A 19633-nucleotide genomic window follows, 5' to 3' on the forward strand; every position below is an offset into this window, starting at 1 on the left:
GAAATGAAACTTTCAGATGTCTTACATGTTTTTGAAGCCAAAATTAAAACGGATAAATCACTATTTTTCTTGAGAGACTCTCTTTCACAAAAATGCATTTTTCTCAGCTTTCTAGAAAAAAAGTGGTCTTTTTGGTGCAACCAGGCTCTATTCAACTTAAGATATATCAAGAATGGAACAAGGTACAAACAAATGGTTTTTTCCCTAGTTAAATAGAGAGTCTCCTCTTTCCTTTGAGCTGTTTGGTGTTTTCAGAGTCATAGTACAAAATATTCTCTGGGTCTTGACATATCACTCAAAATGCCCCAGAACGCTGGCACATGGCACTGACCATTTTATAAAAGGGCTGGCACTCAATGAGTTAAGATTTTTAAGACTTTTTTAAAGCCACTTGAAATGAAATTTAAGACCGACTTCACAATAAACACAAATGCAGAAAATTATTATTATTAATTACATAGGGTTAGGGACAATTTTACCCACTTCCAAGGTAAAGTGACTGCTACACGAACATTGGAGTGTGTCTCTTTCCAGCTGTCCTTTCAAAATAAATGCATAAAAAGTCCGGGAAAAAAACCAAACACTGACTCTGGAGCTGGTGGCGGTGAGAAACTTAGCATTGACGGCCGCCACTAACTTCTCTGTCGGAATGTTACCAATTATTTTGAGATTTGAGACTAATTATAATCATAAAATCCCACTTACCATGTGTTAACATTTTTAAGACTTTGAAAAATTGATTTAAGACATTTTAATGCCAATTAAGGCCTTGTTTTTAGATTAATGAATTCAATGCCTTTTAAGACTTTTTAAGGATCCGTAAGAACCCTGACTTACTTTTCCACCTGCACTGTGAATGTTTACTGGACATGTTCAATAAAGACATGCAGTATTATCATTGTTTGTGTGGTATGACTAGACATGGGATCACATTAAATGGCCCATAATGCAGAAAACTAAGAAATTCCAAAGGGTTCACATACTTTTTATTGCAACAGTACCGTATTTATTTATTTATTTTTATTTTTTTTATTTTTTTTTTATTATTATCATTGTTTCTTGTTCATTATTTATTCATTTGTTGTCTTTCCCCGCAGGTGGTAATGCGTTACCTAGCATTATCACCTGCACTGTTATCTATCCATTTTTATTTTATTTTATTTTGTTCATTCATTATTATTCCTTTTTTATTTTTTTGTGTTATTTTTCTTCTCTCTCTCTCTCTGCAGGTGGCAATGCGTCGCCTAGCATTGTCACCTGCTGAGTAATCTGCAACACTGTAATTATAACTGCTGCTATACCCCCTACGGAGGTTATTGCCTGTCGTCTTAAATGTTTATCGTTTTTAAATGTCTGATTGTAATTCTATTTATTTAAGTGTCATGGGACTACGGATGGAAACTAGCTCCGAGCTAAATCCGACATATTTACTACAATTAATTGTTGTTTTTTTGTATGTTCATGAATATGTGAGGTCCCATTTCAAATAAACCTTTAAATAAAAAATAAGTATATAAATTTATACCATTTTCATTATCTGAGACGATCAGTCGAGTAATGGCCCTAAACGACGACTACTGGTTGCCAAAGACAGTCATTGGTGGAAGGCAGCCGTACTGATTGGTTGTTATCAGTGTGCTGATCAGAGGAGTGGCAGGTTCAATCAATGAGTCTGAGGAACGACCTGCTGATGACGCCGCCGATAAGCCGGCGAGATGAGTCCTGCTAATGACGCCTCCAGCTGTCAACACGCTGATGACTAATCATAATAAAGACTTTTTTTCCCCCCATGGGGCCGTGGGCTCATTATACCGCAAACAGGAGCACAATAGCAAAGCTACACAGGCGCGCGTGCCCGACTCTATCCCTGCATCTTCGTCTCTTAAACACACACACACCGCCGCCGAAGCTAGAGCGCCCTGGTCCCGGGGGACTCCATCCCCCAGAGTTCATAGCAGCGTGCTGAAGCAGGAAGCAGAAGCCATCTGCCACGGCCCCCAGCTGTGACGAGCGTGCTTTTACACATGTGGGTGTGTTTATACTGGATGTGGACAGTATGTGTATGTGGATACCAGGTGGGGAGCCATAATAAAGCACCATAAATATCATCTAAATATAAAAATAAAAGAAAAACGGTTCCAAAGACTAAACAATTAAAGCAGAAGTAAGAGGAATGTTTGTGTTAATATAAGTCTTACATAGTTCAATCACTTCTATAGAGTGTTTGGTCTGAAACACGGGTCTGTCAGTCACTCTGCTCTGCTCTGAGCCGAGGAGAAAACTTTCCTTGTATCCTACAACCTTTATCCAATGAGGAGAGAGAACGGCATAAAGGGGCGGTCCTCTCTGTGTGTGCAGCCAAGGGATGCGCGTGAATGTGGTGACGTAGGGACGAGGGCGGGGACTGCTAACTCCATCGGCTGACAGGAAGTTAGACAAAACCACCGGATCGCTTACTTCTGCTTTAAATAAAATAAGCGATGACAAAAGACATGAAAAAGATGAATCTATTTTCTTTTTTCATAAAGTCGAGCTGTATCCTGGTGGAAGTGTCTCAACTGCTTGGTTCAGATGTTCACAGCACAGTCCAGACCACTACGGAGGTCTGAAGAGACCATGTGCTTGTTTGGATGGGATGTAAAATAAGTCAAATTCCTGTTTGTCACGTGTAGCAGCCCGTTTGTCTCCTCCTTCTCTTTCTCCTCTGCTCTTGTCCCTCTCCTTTCATCTCCAACGGTCTTCATTTCATAGTCAACGTTGGCTCTTTGTGTGAGAGGCCTCGCTCCGTGGAGCTGTCAGATCGGGGGGCTGCTCGTCGCTGTGAATCAGCCTGGGTGGGCCGACGACGCGGGCCAAACAACTTCTCCTCCTGGTGCCGGTCTGCCGGTGCGATGCCGAGGCAAATCACCACCGAATTCATCCTGGATCAGTTCACTGAGCTACTATTAGACCCTCAGCAGGCTGCTGCAGGGGCTTTATAGAGCTGGTTAGATGGAAACAGCTGCTAACGAAAACACTGATGCTACATCTGCACAGGAGGAGCAGCAGCAGGTTCAGGTCTCTGTCCATGTCCACACGGGTTATGTGTCCTACCACTAGGGATCTGCACGGTTACCCGAGTACCTGGGTACCCGAGTAGGCAATCTGCTATCCGGTTATTATGAATTTATTACCCGGTTAACCTAGGATTAAAAAAACGGCACGTTAGAGCAACAGTCTAGTGTCGGATCAAACTACATCATCATGCCGTGGTTCGGCTTTTTGTCGTGTTAAACAGTTTCGGATCAAGCAGCAACGTGATTTTCTGCTGTGTACAAGCGTTTTTGGATCGAGCCTCGGACTTTCAAACCTTTTACAAGAATCTGTGGTGGTTTCCTCGGAGACGACAGGTGTCATCAAGTCTGGTAGAAAATCTGCTTTCAGTTTACAAACATTCTGAAACCTTCCCAGTTATTTCCTGAGACGATGCGAGGCAGAGAGGAGCGTAGGCACCGAAATGTAGCGTGGACTAATAAATAAGCACAGCTAATGATTTTAAAAAAAAAGAAAAAAAAAGTTTTCTCCTCCGAGGCAGCCGCGGCATAAAGATGCACATCTGCCCCACATGTGCATCTTAAACTCCATCTCTACTCTTATTATCCACCTGATATTTAGTCTGACGACGCTGTGTGTCAGTGATGTGACTGTCTGACAGACAGAGAGCATTTATGCCCCGGCTGCGCTCTGTCCATCAGATATGACGTCATTTAATTTTTTATTACAGTATTCGGTTACGACAAGGTTAGGATACTCGGTTAGAAAATGATTTGAAACGCCCATCCCTACCTACCACCATTCCTCTACATGGCGTACACCGACCACAGTAAGAGATAATCCTGTGGTGAATGGGTTTGTACAGTGCAGTTTGTCCCATTAATTAACGACTATGGTGGCCCCATGGTCTAAAACAGGAAAATATATCATGTTTTTTTTAAAGCGATATTTCAACATTTTGGCAAATTCGCCTATTGCCATAATCCCTATAGTTTTAGGAGTAGGTTCATTACCTTTAATTGTCGGTGCAAGCTGTTTTGAGATCGGCGGGGCAGAGACGTGAGCTGCTCAGCAAATGCAATGTAAGGGGCACGACCTTTCCACGTTTCCCTCATCAAACTCATCAAATACACAATCCAACGACTCCAGAACGCTCTGGTGGACAAGTTGTGTCCTGCACATTCACCACGCTATGAGATAATAACATTTATGTAACATTACGGCAAATGAAGCAAATACTCGGAACGACTTGTGCTTTTAAAATCACTCTGCCGAGCAGCCGTGTCTGGGGTGTAGTTCCGGCTACGCGTTTGCCTCTGCCTATCGATTGTCACACACGCCCACTACAGCGCTGTCCATGGTGCTGTTACACTCGACCGCTGAACCGTCTATACAAGTACTGAAAATAAAAAATTTTAAAAGCTGCGATTGAGTGCATTTCAACCAGCAAGAAGATGTGTTTAAAGGGACAACGAGGAGTTTCTATTTGGTTATAAAAAAGTCTCACGTTAATGTGGATGAATCTACGTTACCACTTGTTAATGGTCCATTTTAGATAAATATATGGTTTTGTCTCTATGGTTATTTTGTTATTATTAGTGGTGGTGGAAATGCTGGTCGAGCCGACCAGCGTTTCTTTACTTTCGGTTTTGCGGATGCTCATAATGCCGCTGAATCTCCGTTTATGGTGGGAACTACGACGGTATGTGATCGTCTTCCAACCTCTGACTTTAATTCTTGATGAATGAAAACATGAGTCTGTCTTGCGCCGGTCGAAGAATTTCACGGTGCGGAGGCTCATAAATGTAGTGTGAAAACAATTTGCTTTTCCAAAACTCCTCGTTGTCCCTTTAATGAGAAAAAAAAGGGAAGCCCGTGAACCGACCCGACCCAAGTCAGTGGTACAGGCTGGGGCCCATTTTTCGGCCTGGACCGGCGTGTCCGGTCGGAAACTGAAGATGAGAACTCCAAGTTATTTATTTCCATTTTTTACTTGTTGACAGAAAAGGCAACAGGAAAGTGGTCTGTATTAACCTGCTGAAATGACGCATACGCCCACCTATGCTGAGGAGGCAGACACCGTCAGTCATGAGCCTGATGAGTGAGATCAGGAAAAGGATGGATGGAGAATGTCCTGTTATTGTTATCTCATGTCAACTGAATTAGATTATTTGGGTGTTTCAGCTCTTCTTCTCCGGAGACGAAGAAGACGCAAATGAGATCATGAATCCATGAGGGAAAAGAAACAACATGATTTGACGATTAGTTCACTAAAGGAAGAATCTGACCAATCAGATTCGACTATGAAAATCCATAGTTGGGGACACGCCTACTAACTCTATTGACTTCTATTGTCATCTGCAAATATGAACATTTATGCCGATGGGTCCAGCATTAATGTTAACTAAGTGTGCAATGATATTGAATGTGAACAATCAGTCAGCAACACGCTTACACATGTCTGCAGGATTACAGCATCTGCAGCTGTGACTGATAACATGAAACTGTGATATTGTGTTTGGATTGTTTTAATCAGGTCTGAGGAGAAAAACTTTGATGTTCGACTTTTCAAATCCACTCATACATGAGTCTTGAAATAATTCTAGATATTAGGAAAATTAACAATTTGTGATTCCTGGCTTGTTTCTTGTTATTATGAAATCTTCTCTCTGAAGCAGTAATAGGCTGTAACTGAGGGAATCAGTGGAAATAAACAGGGGGAGGAAAAGGAAACAATATGACGAAAACCGACTAGGAGGAGAGGGAGAGAAAGAATGAGAAAAGATGAAAAGCAAAGAGAAGAAAGAAAGTGGAGAGATAAACAGAAATAGTCAGTTAGGAAGTGGGAGGGGGGGAGAAGGAAAGGGAGGGGGATTAAAGAGGCCCAGGATAAAGGAAAACAAGTGTAACAGTGGATGCTGTGGGAAAGGGGGATGGACGAAAGAAGACAAGGAAGTGGGAAAAAAGGATGAAAAAATTAGAAAGAGGCAAAAAAGCAAGGACAGAGGGAAGAGAGGCAAACGAAAGGAGAGCTGAGGGGGAATAAAAGAAAAATGAGGGATGGAAGGAAAGGTAGAGAGCAAAGCCAAACATGAAGGAGAGTGGTGATGAAATCAGAGGAAGGAGGGATGAAGAGAGGGCTATAATAGAGGGAGAAGTGGAGAGATGGATGGATGGATGGAGGGGGCCTCCGTCCCAAACAAAAGCCACGGTCAGGCCCCGCATCTGCTGCACAACAACACCACCACCACCACCTCCCTCCTCCGTCAATCATTTGTTTTCTCTCCGGGTGACAAACGGCAGCGTGACCCGGCCTCTTTAATCTCTCTGTGTGTGTGTGTGTGTGTGTGTGTGTGTGTGTGTGTGTGTGTGTGTGGGAGCAGCAGAGGTGAGCAGGCTGCTGGGAGGAGTTTGGAAACAACCACCACCTCCTCAGGTATTTTAAATGACACACTGTTGATCACTAGGGCTGGGCCAAATAAAAAATCGATTTTTTTCTGGCGATTTTTTTTCGATTTTGGGGGGGTGGACGACCAATCTTTATTGTACAATCATGTATTCTGTGCCATTACACTCGACAAAGTCATACCGGCCTGTTGTGTTAGTTTGTTCACAGATATCTATGTGAACAAACGAACACAACAGACAAACTGATGTGTGTATTGTTTTTTATGACTTATGATGTATTGTCAAGTGTTTGGTTCAACCTGCTCTTGCTCTTAAGGAAAGAAAATCACAATAATTGAAATATAAAATCGCAATACTTAGTAAAATCGAATCGCAATACTTGTTTAATCAAAAATCGTTAGAGAATCGAATCGGCACAAAAGCATATATTGATCACTGTGACGGAGTAGGACGCTCAACGTGTTGGCTGGAACAAATGATGCAGCAATAAGTGACCTGATCAGCTACAGTACTGATGGAGATGATGACTTCCAACAGTGAAGATCAAAACAACATACCATAATTCATTCTTGCTTCAGTGAAGGACACGTAACAACTAGAGAATTCATTTCCTGAAGGAAAGACGGGTGAATGCTGAAAGCTGGAAGCCGAATGAGCTGAATAAATTGTTAAAACAATGCTGAATTAAGTGAAGAAACTGCTGAAGCCTGGAAAAGAGATGTTAAAGGGATAGTTCAACATTTTGGCAAATTGGCCCTGTTACCTTTAATTGTCGGTGCAAGCTGTTTTTAGAACGGCAGAGCAGAGCCGCAAGCTGCTCAGACTGAGCTATGTTGCGGAGGCTCGTGGGATTTCTTGGTTTCCCTCATCAAACTCATCAAATACACAATCCAACAACTCCAAAACGCTCTGGTGGACAAATTTTGGGCAGTTTTTCGGCAAGCAGTCTCTATTTGCCTCAATAACAAACATTTTGGCCAATTTGCCAAAATGTTGAACTACCCCTTTAATTTATTTTTAATGGTATGTTCTGTTTCTGTATTTCAAATCAAATCAAACTAACAAACAAAATTGTAAAAAAAATAAATAAAATAAAACTCTTACTGTGATGACTTGTGCTATCTCCTACTTGTGAGTGCTACTATGGTGTCATGACATCGGAGGGGGAGGTTGTGTATTGTGTGTGTGCTTGCATGAGGTGTCGCGTATCCTGGTTGCCATGGTACCTGACGCTCTTCTGCTGCATGACACGCACGCATGCCGCCACTTGGCACACAAACAGAGTCTGTAGCCAAACACGTCCCACCGGACCCATTTATACCTCCATTCATCCCCCTGTCCAGGCACCATCCATCCATCCCTATCCCTCCACTCACCTTCTGCTGTTTGGGTGGGGGGGGGGGGGGGGGGGTGAGGATGAGGATGAGGATGAGGAGGGTCAGACAGAAACAGAGGAGAGGATGAAGGAGCCTGCTCCCTGAGGGGTCGTGAACTTTTACCCCGGTCCCTAAGCTCATCGGGGGGGGGGGGGGGGGGGGGTGAGCTGGCCCTGGTCCCTGAGGTCATGATTGTCCCTCATTAGGCTCTGATCTAAACCATGTATAAGTCATTGGCTCATAACTCAACACCATCAATCACCTCTGCTCTCAGCTCAGCTGCAAATTACAACACATTGACTGTTCTAATATTATCACACAGACCTAACATGTATATAGAAAATTTCCTTAATTCATAAGCTTCCATTTGAGTCCAAGATAGCCTTTCTATCTCAAAAGCCCCACTTGCTGTGGCCAACGGTCTTCTCTATCTATCTGTTCACTTTGGGGAGACCAGAAATAGAATGGTTTCTGATCATGTCAGTTAGTTTTTCACAATAGGTGTTGCATTGTTTGGAGACAGCCTGTAGTTTTCCAGTAGCTAGTAGAAAGGCTATCTTGGACTCAAATGGAAGCTTATGAATTAAGGACATTTTCTATACATGTTAAGCATAGATATTCTCCATAAAGTGCTGAAAAATAATAATTTTCATGAGAATTTGTCAGGCGAACAGTACTTTTTTTGGTCTTTTTTGGGATGTTGAGGGTAATATCTTAAAATCGAGTTGCAACAAACCCCAGAATCTTTTTTTCATGCCTCCCCCTATGTGTCAAGATACTCTCTGCCAAATTTTATAGTTGTATGACTATTTATATGCCATTGTAGTACCTAAATATTTGCATTTACATCATTTCGCCAGCAAAATGACCCCAGAAAGGGGTTTTGGCCCCTGTAGCTTTCCAGCAGCTAGTTGACCGGGTTGTCCACCCAGGTTTTAATCCTTGAAGTACCTACTACCTAGATATCATTTCTGGTGTCAAACCTTTTACAACGCTCCGTGTCCGTTTTTCCAAAAACTGGGATTTTGCCCCCTGGGTATATAGGCCAGTGGTTCCCAACTTTTTTTGGCTCGTGACCCCATTTTGACATCACAAATTTCTGGCGACCCCGTCAGTCAAGATGCACCGGCTCATTTTTATACGCTGCATTTTATTTGAACACGATTTCTATTCAAGAAAGTAAAAGTACAGAATACAGTTGTTTAAAGGGATAGTTCACCCAAAATTCAAATTTCACTCATTATCTACTAGGGCTGTCAGTTTTTAGAAAAATTAGGTTTGAACGATTATTGAATGACCCGTAATTCGTTCGGATATATTCGAATATTAACCCCCCATCCCCCCCCCCCCCCGCCGCCGCCGCCGCAGCACACACAGTCGCGGTGTTTTATTTTGAAAATTGACCGGATACTCTCGTTGTTTCATGTTTGACTTCCTGCCCAGCTTGACGCGATTGCTCGCGGCTCTCACACAAAATAGACCGGACGCTGCACGGCGCGAGCCGGCCGCGGAGGTGCACGCCGCGACACCACACCAGCGGTTAATATGGGCACAGAAAGTAAACTGGCTCCGTTTCTCGGCTGTTCGCGGCGCTTCCGCGTCCGGTGGACGTTCCGCGGCGCTATGCAGGCACCGGGCACTGCAGCCAAAGACGGTAAATAGAGTATCTTTGCTGCAGCCTGCATATCGAGCAGGTCATTACTGCTCGAATACGAACTTTTCCCCCCACATTCGAACGAATATTCGAATGTCGAATAAAAAGTGACAGCCCTATTATCTACTCACCCTCATGTCGACTTCTCCCAGCCCTTGGACGACATGAGGGTGAGTAGATAATGAGTGAAATTTGAATTTTGGGTGAACTATCCCTTTAAGATTGTGCGTGGTGTTTTTAATCATAATTCCAAAAAGAATAATAATTTGTTCAAAAAATATTTTTATCAGTATTTCTTTTTTTTTTTCTTTTTTAATCAATTACTAGACATTTCAGGCGACCCCACATGGGGTCCCGACCCCAAGGTTGAGAAGCACTGCTATAGGCAGATGTTTTGAACACACACACAATGAATTTACCACTTGTAGAAAACCATGAACATTAGCAGTGGGGATGGCTACTGACTGTACTTTTCACATATGAACTGATACGGTACTGATACATGGGAACTGGTAAATGACGGTACACGTTTTCTGTACTTTTTCTGTGTGTATGGTAATTAAAATGATTCTGTTAATAAAAAAATTAATAAAAAAAATTAAATATAAACATAAAGAGTTGTTCCTTGTTGTTAAACCTCAGTGTGCATACTCGGGATTACTGTGGGAATTTGGTCGGTACCAATAAAAGAACTGAATTCGGTACTCATCGCTTATTAGCAGTCTGACAAACACAAAGTCACTCGTTTCACTTTGTGCAACTTCACTAAGAAAACTAAACTAAACTAAACTAAACACAACACACATTGGGTGAGAAGGGCCGATTCCACTGCAGGAACTTTGTGGTAATTTTACAGGGTGTCTGTGTGTGGTGGTCCAGCTAAATGAATTCTGATGGCCTGCTGATTCTAGTAATCCTTCTGTCAATATCTTCTTGTCCCAGAGGACCAGTCCTGCCTCCTTCTGTTCATCAATCAATCCCACCCATCCATCCATCCATCCATGGACCCGCCTACACAACACAACACAACCAACCAACCACGCGTTCCCATTCCCATCCTCCGGCCTGCCTGCCTTCTCTCTTAGCTCTGTGAGCTGCTGAGTCATGATGGACGGACAGATGGAGACAGAGAGGAGGATGGACAGACAGACACGGTGCTCATAAAGTTACAGACAGGGAGGGAGGGATGAAGAAGTGCAGCTCTATAGTCAGATGAGGACAAAGTGGACCCTGGGGACTATTTTGGGATGGAAACAGGAGGCGGGATATGTGTGACCTGGGGGACAGAGAGTTATTGTTGAGGTGATTATTAGCAGCAGGCCATCAGAATCCGTTCAGAGCGGGGGGGGGGGGGGGGGTCCAATCACAGAGGATCAATGTATAGATCCATCAGAGTTAACTTGTGTCAGAAGATTAACACCATCTGAGCCACTCTCACTCTGTTCAATACTCCAACTTCACTTACTGGTATGAATGTGGTTTCCAACTAGGGATGTCACAATTACTTGTTTTCACAATTAATCGCGGTATTAACTCATTGAGTGCCAACCACGTAATTTCTCGTTTTTCGTTCCCATGCGTTGAGTGCCGAAAACGTAATTTTACGTTTTTTGCTTTTTTTTAAAATTATGAAAATAGACCCTTTAATACACATTATATGTAAATTTGGGGACTCTACGACGAGGAGAACTGAAATAGATGACGATCAAAGTCACATGACAGCTCATGATCTGGAAGTTTTTATCATAACTCGGCTTCTGCAAACGAGTTCTGCATGCAGATGCAGCGCAGCTGCTCTGCTCTCACCCGCGCTGCTGCTCCAGCTGCTCGAGCTGCTCGGAGCTGAACCAGGAAGCTCTCAGCCGACAGCCCGCCCGGTCTTCATCTGGAGCAACACCGTGTCCTCCCCAAAGTCCTCCCGCGGTAAAATCTGATGGTCTCTGGGCCAAAGCAGACCGGCATCACCGACCCGAACCACAGAAGGACCGCGACCACCGGCGGGACCGGTCTTCCCGAGCCGCGGTGGCCGACTGACCCTCACGCTCCGCGGGGAGAAGCTGTGACACGGCACGGTGCGTCTGTGTTATTGTTGTTTAGTGGCGCCCCCCCCGCCCCCGATGGTGGTTTTGTGAATAGAACAACAACTGTTGTATATATTTATCTTATACGAGCCCTTTGATCCAGAAATGCGAGTGTCAGAAGAGCGACAGACACAAACAGAGCACCTTTCATAAAAGACGCTCTATCTCCTTTTCTAGAAAAAAAGGAGGGATTTTGGTGAAACCCAGCCATGTTTAGCTTGACTTTTCTCAGGAACAGAGGCACGTAGAAACAAACGGTTTGTGGTCACTTGAAGCATTAAGGTAAACCTTTCAATTGAGCCACAGTATGTGTTGGTGGCAATAATATAGAATACACTGTGGCTCTACATAAAAAGTCAAAAATGGTCTAAATTGCCGGTACACTTGACTAAAACTTTGGAAAGGAGCGCGGCACTCAATGAGTTAAACGCCACAATTAACTGATCGCAAAGATTCCTAAATACCGTCACTTTCCAAAAAAAGATAATGTGTGAAGCGTGTCGGCAGATGTGACGCTAAAGTAAAGGTAAATGCACAGATACTGGTCCATTTACCTAACATAGCATTGAATTGGTATGAATTTAAATGCTAAAGTGTCATTTGTAATTTAAAAAAAAAGATTAAAATGAACTTAAACATTTGGTTTCGATGACACTTCCCCTGGCGGATTAATAATTTGTCATATTTTAATAGATATTTAAAATATTTCATAATTAGTAATGTATATTTGAACTATATTTGATTTTCCACATTAATAGTGTTGTGAAATTAATTAATACATAATAATCGTGATAATCATAATACCGTGATTATTTCTCTGACAATAATCGCACCAAGAAAATCTATAACCGTGACGTCCCTATTTCCAACACATATTCAAAAACTGAGTGTGTCAACTTGAGTGTGTGGTTCAGGGACAGACCTGCCTTTAATTTCACTTAGACCAGTGTTTTTCAACCTTGGGGTCGGGACCCCACTTGCGGTCGCCTGCAATCCAAATGGGGTCGCCTGAAATGTCTAGTAGTTGTAAAAAAAAAAAATGATAAACATATTTTTAAAATGTATTATTCTTTTTTAAAGCATGATTAAAAACACCACACACAGGGTGTATTTCTGTTTTTATTATTTCATTTCATGAGTATCAATCACCATGGAAATTCTACTCAATTTGACTTTTACATAATAATCTATATTTTTATTATCTATTCAACCATTTATTTTAACTTTCAGACCTCTGACACTGTCATAAGAATATGGAATCAGCTTGCCGATAGGTTCTCTGTTCATGCTGTTCCTATTTTTGGCTTTTTCTACTTTTTTACTAAGATATGGAACAAAAGAATTTAAAGCTTTTAACAAGAACAATTCTGTAAATGTGTTTAAGTATGTAAAGCTTGAAATATCAATAAAGACATTTGTTCAAAAAAAAAAAAAAAAAAACACCACACACACAATCTGAAATAACTGTATTCTATACTTTCACTTTCTCGAATATAAATCGAGTTCAAATAAAATGCAGCATATAAAACTAGAACATTTCCTCTGGGAAATTTTGATAGGACCACGGGGAGCTACTGCCGGACATACCATCTCTGTCAACAGGGGAATCAAACCCACGACCTCACCGTACTTGACCTCACTTACGTCGCGAAAAATTCGTATTCTGTTGAGAAAATTAATAGCACACTGATCACTGATCAAGACGCACGTTTTGATATATAATTTGTCTGGGTCTTCTCAAAGCTGTAGGACAAGCAGCCAATCAAAATTGGTCTGGAAGATGAAAAATAAGTAGGAAAAAAATCCACAGTATAACAATAGTGGTCGGTGCGATTGCCCCGTGGCCCTAAATATCTGAGCTGGGGCATCTTGATTGACGACCGCGAGTCACGTGATCATGTGGGTCGGCATAAATTTGTGATGTCAAGATGAGTTTGTTTGGGCTTATGTTGAAAACCAACAACGGGCTGGGATGTGGGATGAAACAAGCGAGCCGAGATCACCAAGACATCAATCCACTCAGCAACCGACACAACACGCAACACACTGCTGATGTGCAATGGTTCTCAACGACCGGATGGTTTGGGCCCAAAATATACAGCCTATACCTAGGATGACTGGGGTCGGGTTCGGGCTGACTGACAATATACACAAATAACTTGGATCGGGTCGGTTGTGGTCTTCAACCACGGTTCAAACCTGGTAGGATTTTAATTTTCAGGCCCGTTTAGACCTCTATTCCATGTTTTTTTTGTTTTTTCCTGAATAACCTCCTCCTCCTTCCAGGTACGATTTCTGACCAATGAGAGAACAGCTGGTTCGCTCGTGGCATTTGTTTACATCTTTGGACCACTTGGGACTGTTACCGTGTGAACACAAACTAAACCAAAAGAAGAATGCAACAACGATTTAGATCGATTTAGCCCCTGAATGGGAACAAAGTGAATTTCTTGATCTCTGTTTCTGTTGTTACTGACTTTTTTTCTTCCTCCTCTTTTCAACTAATGTTTTTCTATTGTACCTCTGTTCCAGGCTGCTCTAATGACTCAGCAGTATGGACATTTACACAAAACTGTTCAAGTCGCTTTCATCTCTTGTCATGGAAAAAGAAAAATGTGTGTGTGTTGTGGGCAGTGATATTTGGGGGGGTGGGGATGTGGCTGAGACAGTGGCATATGGATGGTTGGTGTACACACACACACACATCCGCAAACAGTGAAAGCAGTTGGCAGTGCCACTGAGGGTCTGTGAAGTGATCAATCATTCAAACAAACCCTGACACACAACAATGCAGGGTGAAAACAACAACACACACACACACACACACACACAGAGAGATGAAAGTGTGGCGACACTCACCTCTGTCGAACTCATCTGGAATCTGTCACAGAGAGAAGCAGAGAAGAAAAGGAGACAAATGGTTAAAATCTTTATACACATCAGTCACACATCAATCAATAAATCAATACATCCATCCATCAATCAATCGGGGCATGGTGCCGACAGTGAAAGTGTCATATCATGAGCAACCCAACAGTAAACCAGTTTCCTAGGTAACCCTCATATCAAGCAGAGGCTGACATGACTGACCACAGATCAGGGAAAACAACACAGAGACAATCAAAACAATATAAGATAGGTAGAATGAGGACAGAACAGAAGAACATAAAGCCTGAATTAAGACCCAATAAAAACTGTTTTGTGAGGAAAAGTGCAGATTAAGAGTAGAGTGAACTGGTTGCACTGATAAAAAAGCATTTACACCTATTTGTTCAGCCAGAATAAAGAGATTAGGCAAAACAACTCAATAAAAGATCTAGAAAATGAAACCATCAAGGTCTTTTCTACATTAAAAAGTTGAATCTCATGTGTTATTTTATGAAATGCTTTGTTAAAGGAAAAAAAGTTATAACTATATAAAATGATTTATACATTTATAAATAAAGTTAGTTATAAAATTATAAATAAATAAAGAGTTTAGTCTGAGTAACAACAAGAGGCGGGAAAAAGAGGGAGGAGGAGGAGAAAGTGGGAGAGATAGAGGGGATGGACATGTGATGGAAGGAGGAGAAGGAGAGGAGATGGAGGTGGAGCTGTGCAGGGTGGATCACAGCTCACAGCAGCAGTGGAGGAGGACGCCCCCTGGTGGCCACAGTCTGAACTACACTCAGTCTCTCACTACTCATTAGACCAGGGGTGGGCCATTATTTTTTCCAGAGGGCCACACTGACTCCGATAAAGTGAGCGAAGGGCCACATAATTCGAAATCGAATTGAAACATTAGATATTTATTGCTGAATTATATTAAACTACATATATTTGGTGGGCATATCGCTTTACAATAGGCTATTTGACAGACCACAATCGATATAACTGCATTTTCAACCTATATCCAGCACAGATGACTGAAGAAACATAGGTTTTCTATTATGATATAAATATGGACTCAAGGCAGATTGTTTTACTATCATCAAAACTTACTGAGCATTAAGTAAATGACTGCATCAATGAATAATATTCACAGACACCTTATCAACTCAAATCCTTTTCAGTTCTGATTCAGTGAGACTGTTCTATTTCTGTAAACAACCCAAACTTTAACAGACCTACATCACTTAATTAATGAAGAAAATATTAGGCTAATATGTTTTATTTATGAAGAAACACACAACTCCTTCGCTGCTGTTTTACTGTAACTAACAGCACCAAATGATTCAAACTGAAAAATAACTGATTTGATTACAAGCGTTACCATTGGTGGATGGAGGCTTCAGACGCACGTGGCTACAATCAGTCATACGGTTGCACCGATCACGTCAGAATGAGATCGCCAGCGATCTCATAAAATGCTCTTTTAATCACAGTTTGTTAAATTTCAGTGTTTGGGAAGTTATGTCGTGATGGCGCTTAGTAACCGTCAGCAGTTATGACGTGATTCGGCTGACGGAGGGTTGTGAAACACCGGCTCGGTCCCCGGTCTCCCTCTGACAGGTCGAGGTGATCAGAAACTCCGCTGTGGAGAAAACCTGCACCAGAGCGGCTCCTCTCTCTCCTCCGCCGGACCTCCGGTGTCTGACAGAGAAAGAGACTGAGCAGCCGTTCATCTCTGTCCTGCAGGAGATCTTCTACCTGGAGGAGGTTTCTGTCTGCGATGTGTAGGCTACTGCTCCGCGGGGAGTCACTGTTTCAACAGCTGATTAACGGCATCAATAAACGCATCTTTTCTTTTCTCTTTTTTCTTTTTTCTTTGTGCACGTCGCGGCCCGGAATTGAGATGGCCTGCAGGCCGGACCGTAAAATGCCCAGGACTGCATTAGACCCATGTCCTTTCCTTTAGGCCAGGTTCAGGCATAGACTCGACTCGGGTCGGGCGGTGTCGAGTCTTCATCTTCAGCCTCGTAACAACTCTACTCTTCATCCTCATGACCACACACTGCTACTCCTACAGCACCATGGACAGACCTACACCACAATCATCCACACTGGCTCATCTGACCTCTGACCTTTCACCTCTGCACTGCTCGTATAATAAACTCAAGGTCTGAAACCTTCTATATAAAAGTCTCATACACACACACACACACACACACACACACACACACGTCAGTTTACAAAGTCACGTCCAGAGGAACCAAGTGGACATTGACAGATATCTCTCCACACAAAACTAACAGCTGTTGCTTCATTCACGCTGCTTCTGTAACAAACACCATGCTGACGATTCCTAGTCAAGTTGTCTCAACACTTCTGATGCAAACAACCATCACAATGATGTGATGTTGTAGCACTGCTGCAGGGTTTCCAACTTTCCATTCATCTACATTCACTCACTTTATAAAGTGACTTTAATTCTAAATCAAAGAGGTCACAAGTCGACCTTTGCTTCAAGTTCAACCGTTCTTTACTTCACCTGATCGACTATTCAGAGGGTTAGTTAGTCCAACTTGTGTCCCAGGCTACAACCAGGACATCCTGAGCACCACGTGTCTGCATGTGTCTGAAGGTGTTCAACTCAACTCTCTTTATACAGCATCAAGTCACAACATTATGTACATCATCTGAATTTACAGATTAAAGGTCAACGCCTCACAATATTACTGAGGGAAATGGTTCCTTCCCACCACAAGCAGCTCAGTTCAACCAGTTCCAGATGCTTTTTGGATAAAAAGATGGAAATCACAAGAATAGAAGAAAAGGTGTATCCAAGGTAGAGCTGCAACAATTAATCGATTAATTAAACAATAATTGATTATTAAACTAGGCTAATTGTCAGCTATTTTCATAATTGAATAATCAGTTTAAGTGGTTTTTTTTAAGAAAAACAAGTCAAAATTCTCTGATTTCAGCTTTTTAACTGTGAATATTTCTGGTTTCTTTGTTCCTTTATGACAATAAACGGAGTCTCTCTTTGGTTTGTGGACAAAACAAGACATTTGAGGATGTCATCTTGTGGTTTGAGAAACACTGATTGGTCAATAAAATGTTAAAAAATGTGAAAAATGTCAAACAATTAATCAATTAATCATTTAAATAATGGACAGATTAATCGATAATGAAAATAATCGTTAGTTGAAGCCTTAATCCAAGGCAAAAAAAACCAAAAACGTTTCAATCCAAATGCTAGTTCATAATAGAACAGATCAAATCAGCTGCTTAAAGCTTCTGTGTCTTGGATTCACCTTTTTTCTATTATGGAGGATGAACCTGTCTAAGGTCTGGGGGAGACCAGATGCTAACATGCAGCAGTGAACTGGGAAGGTGCTCAGCTGCTGTGTGTGTGTGTGTGTGTTGTTTGGTGGGGTGTGTGTGTGTGTGTGTGTGTGTGTGTGTGTGTGTGTGTGTGTGGGGGAGGTTAGTGAGGCCTGAGGTGTGAAACAGGCCGTTAAAGCCCATCGACGCCTGGGTATGACGGCAGGACTGCAGCCTGGGAGAGCAGGACAGGAGCAGGTTCCCACACATCAACACACAGCACAAGACTCTGTTCTACTACACAACATCTAGACAACAGCACACAGAGACAGAGGGATGCTGCATGGTAACTAGGATGGATCAATAACCAATCACTGGGCCTATGGGTCATTCCGCCAAAAGAGTGCCATTTGCTCATTGTAACTCTTAAAAATTAAACTTCATTTTTCATTCCATTTCAGTAGGCTATAGAATTTTTTAATGAACACATTTACTCATTCAAAATGAGTACTGGTCAATCTCAGGCTACTTTATGTAATTTATTGCTGCTTTTATCATTGCATTTTTGAAGAATGAGTAACAGCAATGAGGGTAACAGCAATGAGTTTTTAGCATAAAATCAGCAATTGTGTGAAATCAGCCAAATAGCATCTATACTAATAGCCTGAGCACACAGAGCACATTCTGAGGATTTAACTGAATATTTTACTTTTGATATCAACAAACACTGTCTAGAGATAATTTAGGTAACAGGAATGAGTTTTAAGAGTGACCGACCCTGACATAGCTACAATATCATTCAATTTCACTGTAAAATATTTTCCTCCTTGTATCCTATTTATTTTCTATTTTCTCTGGAGCGGCCTGGCCGAATAATTTCCTTCGGGATGAATAAAGTTTTATCTTATCTTATCTTATCTTATCTTAAAACAGCACTGAGTGAAAACCTGGGGACGGGACTAAAATGTGAATTTTAACCAAAATATAATTACGTTTTAATTAAGAAAATGTTATATAAGTGTAGATATAATATGAAGTCACACTAATATGCAAAAAAAAAAGAGATTTTAGAGGGATTTTATTGATTATGCATTGTGGTAAACTATAGCGTTTGGCTCTGGGGACATGCAACAAAGGCTGTTTCAGTGTTTTGAAAGCCTTTTTATAGTAATTAAAAATGATATATCTTTAATTTCTACAGTGATTCATGTGTATGGTGCTTTGTTTATTAATTAAATGCAATTTATATTATATTAATACATGTTTTTATACATTTAATATGCTGGGGACAGAAATGGCACTCTTTTGGAGGAATCGCCCCTGTAGCCGTCTCAGCTGCTGCTCTGTTTCTGCTTCCTAACAGCCTCAGCGGTGCCACCTACAGGACACAGCAGGGAGTGACACTGAGGTCAACATCACACACTGTGGTGCTTCACTGCTTCTCACACCTTTTTACACCAGAGACCCCTACACCGATACAAACAAGACCACGGACCCCCATTTGACAAACATCAGGAACACATGAGACTGTGTAACATTACTTAAATAACATTACTTTCTTAGGGTGTTTTTACACATGTTTAGTGCAGCACCAAATGTTAAAATGATACAACGTTTCATTTTTTCAGTTAGTGCGGTTGCGTTCACACCTGCTTTTTGTCACTCGGGACCAAACTTGGAGAGCGTCATGTCTCCATGACTACCGGCTGAAATCTGGAAGCGCTGATGGATAAAACGTTCATGATGGAGACTCCAGTAGGGCCGGTTGTTAGTAGCTCTGCTCATTTATTTCTATATTGTTTGCATGTATAACTCTGTTTGGTACTTCCGGCTGGTTCCCGGTTGCGTTCACCCAGCTCGGTCCCGTTAGTTCCCGGTTAAACGTTAAACAC

The 19633-nt window shown here is 41.9% G+C and overlaps 1 protein-coding gene across 1 annotated transcript in view; it reads right to left on the reverse strand.

The window, feature by feature from the left end:
• The window catches only part of timm50 (translocase of inner mitochondrial membrane 50 homolog), a 72740-nt gene that overhangs the window by 35139 nt on the left and 17968 nt on the right, over positions 1-19633 (reverse strand). Inside the window, exon 4 of the mRNA XM_083985144.1 lies at positions 14412-14433. Within this exon, the coding sequence (XP_083841270.1) occupies positions 14412-14433 (22 nt within the window). The remainder of the gene's footprint in view (positions 1-14411; positions 14434-19633) is intronic.

Source organism: Trachurus trachurus (genome assembly GCF_905171665.1).
Source record: "Trachurus trachurus genome assembly, chromosome: 13".
NCBI classification, from domain to species: domain Eukaryota; kingdom Metazoa; phylum Chordata; class Actinopteri; order Carangiformes; family Carangidae; genus Trachurus; species Trachurus trachurus.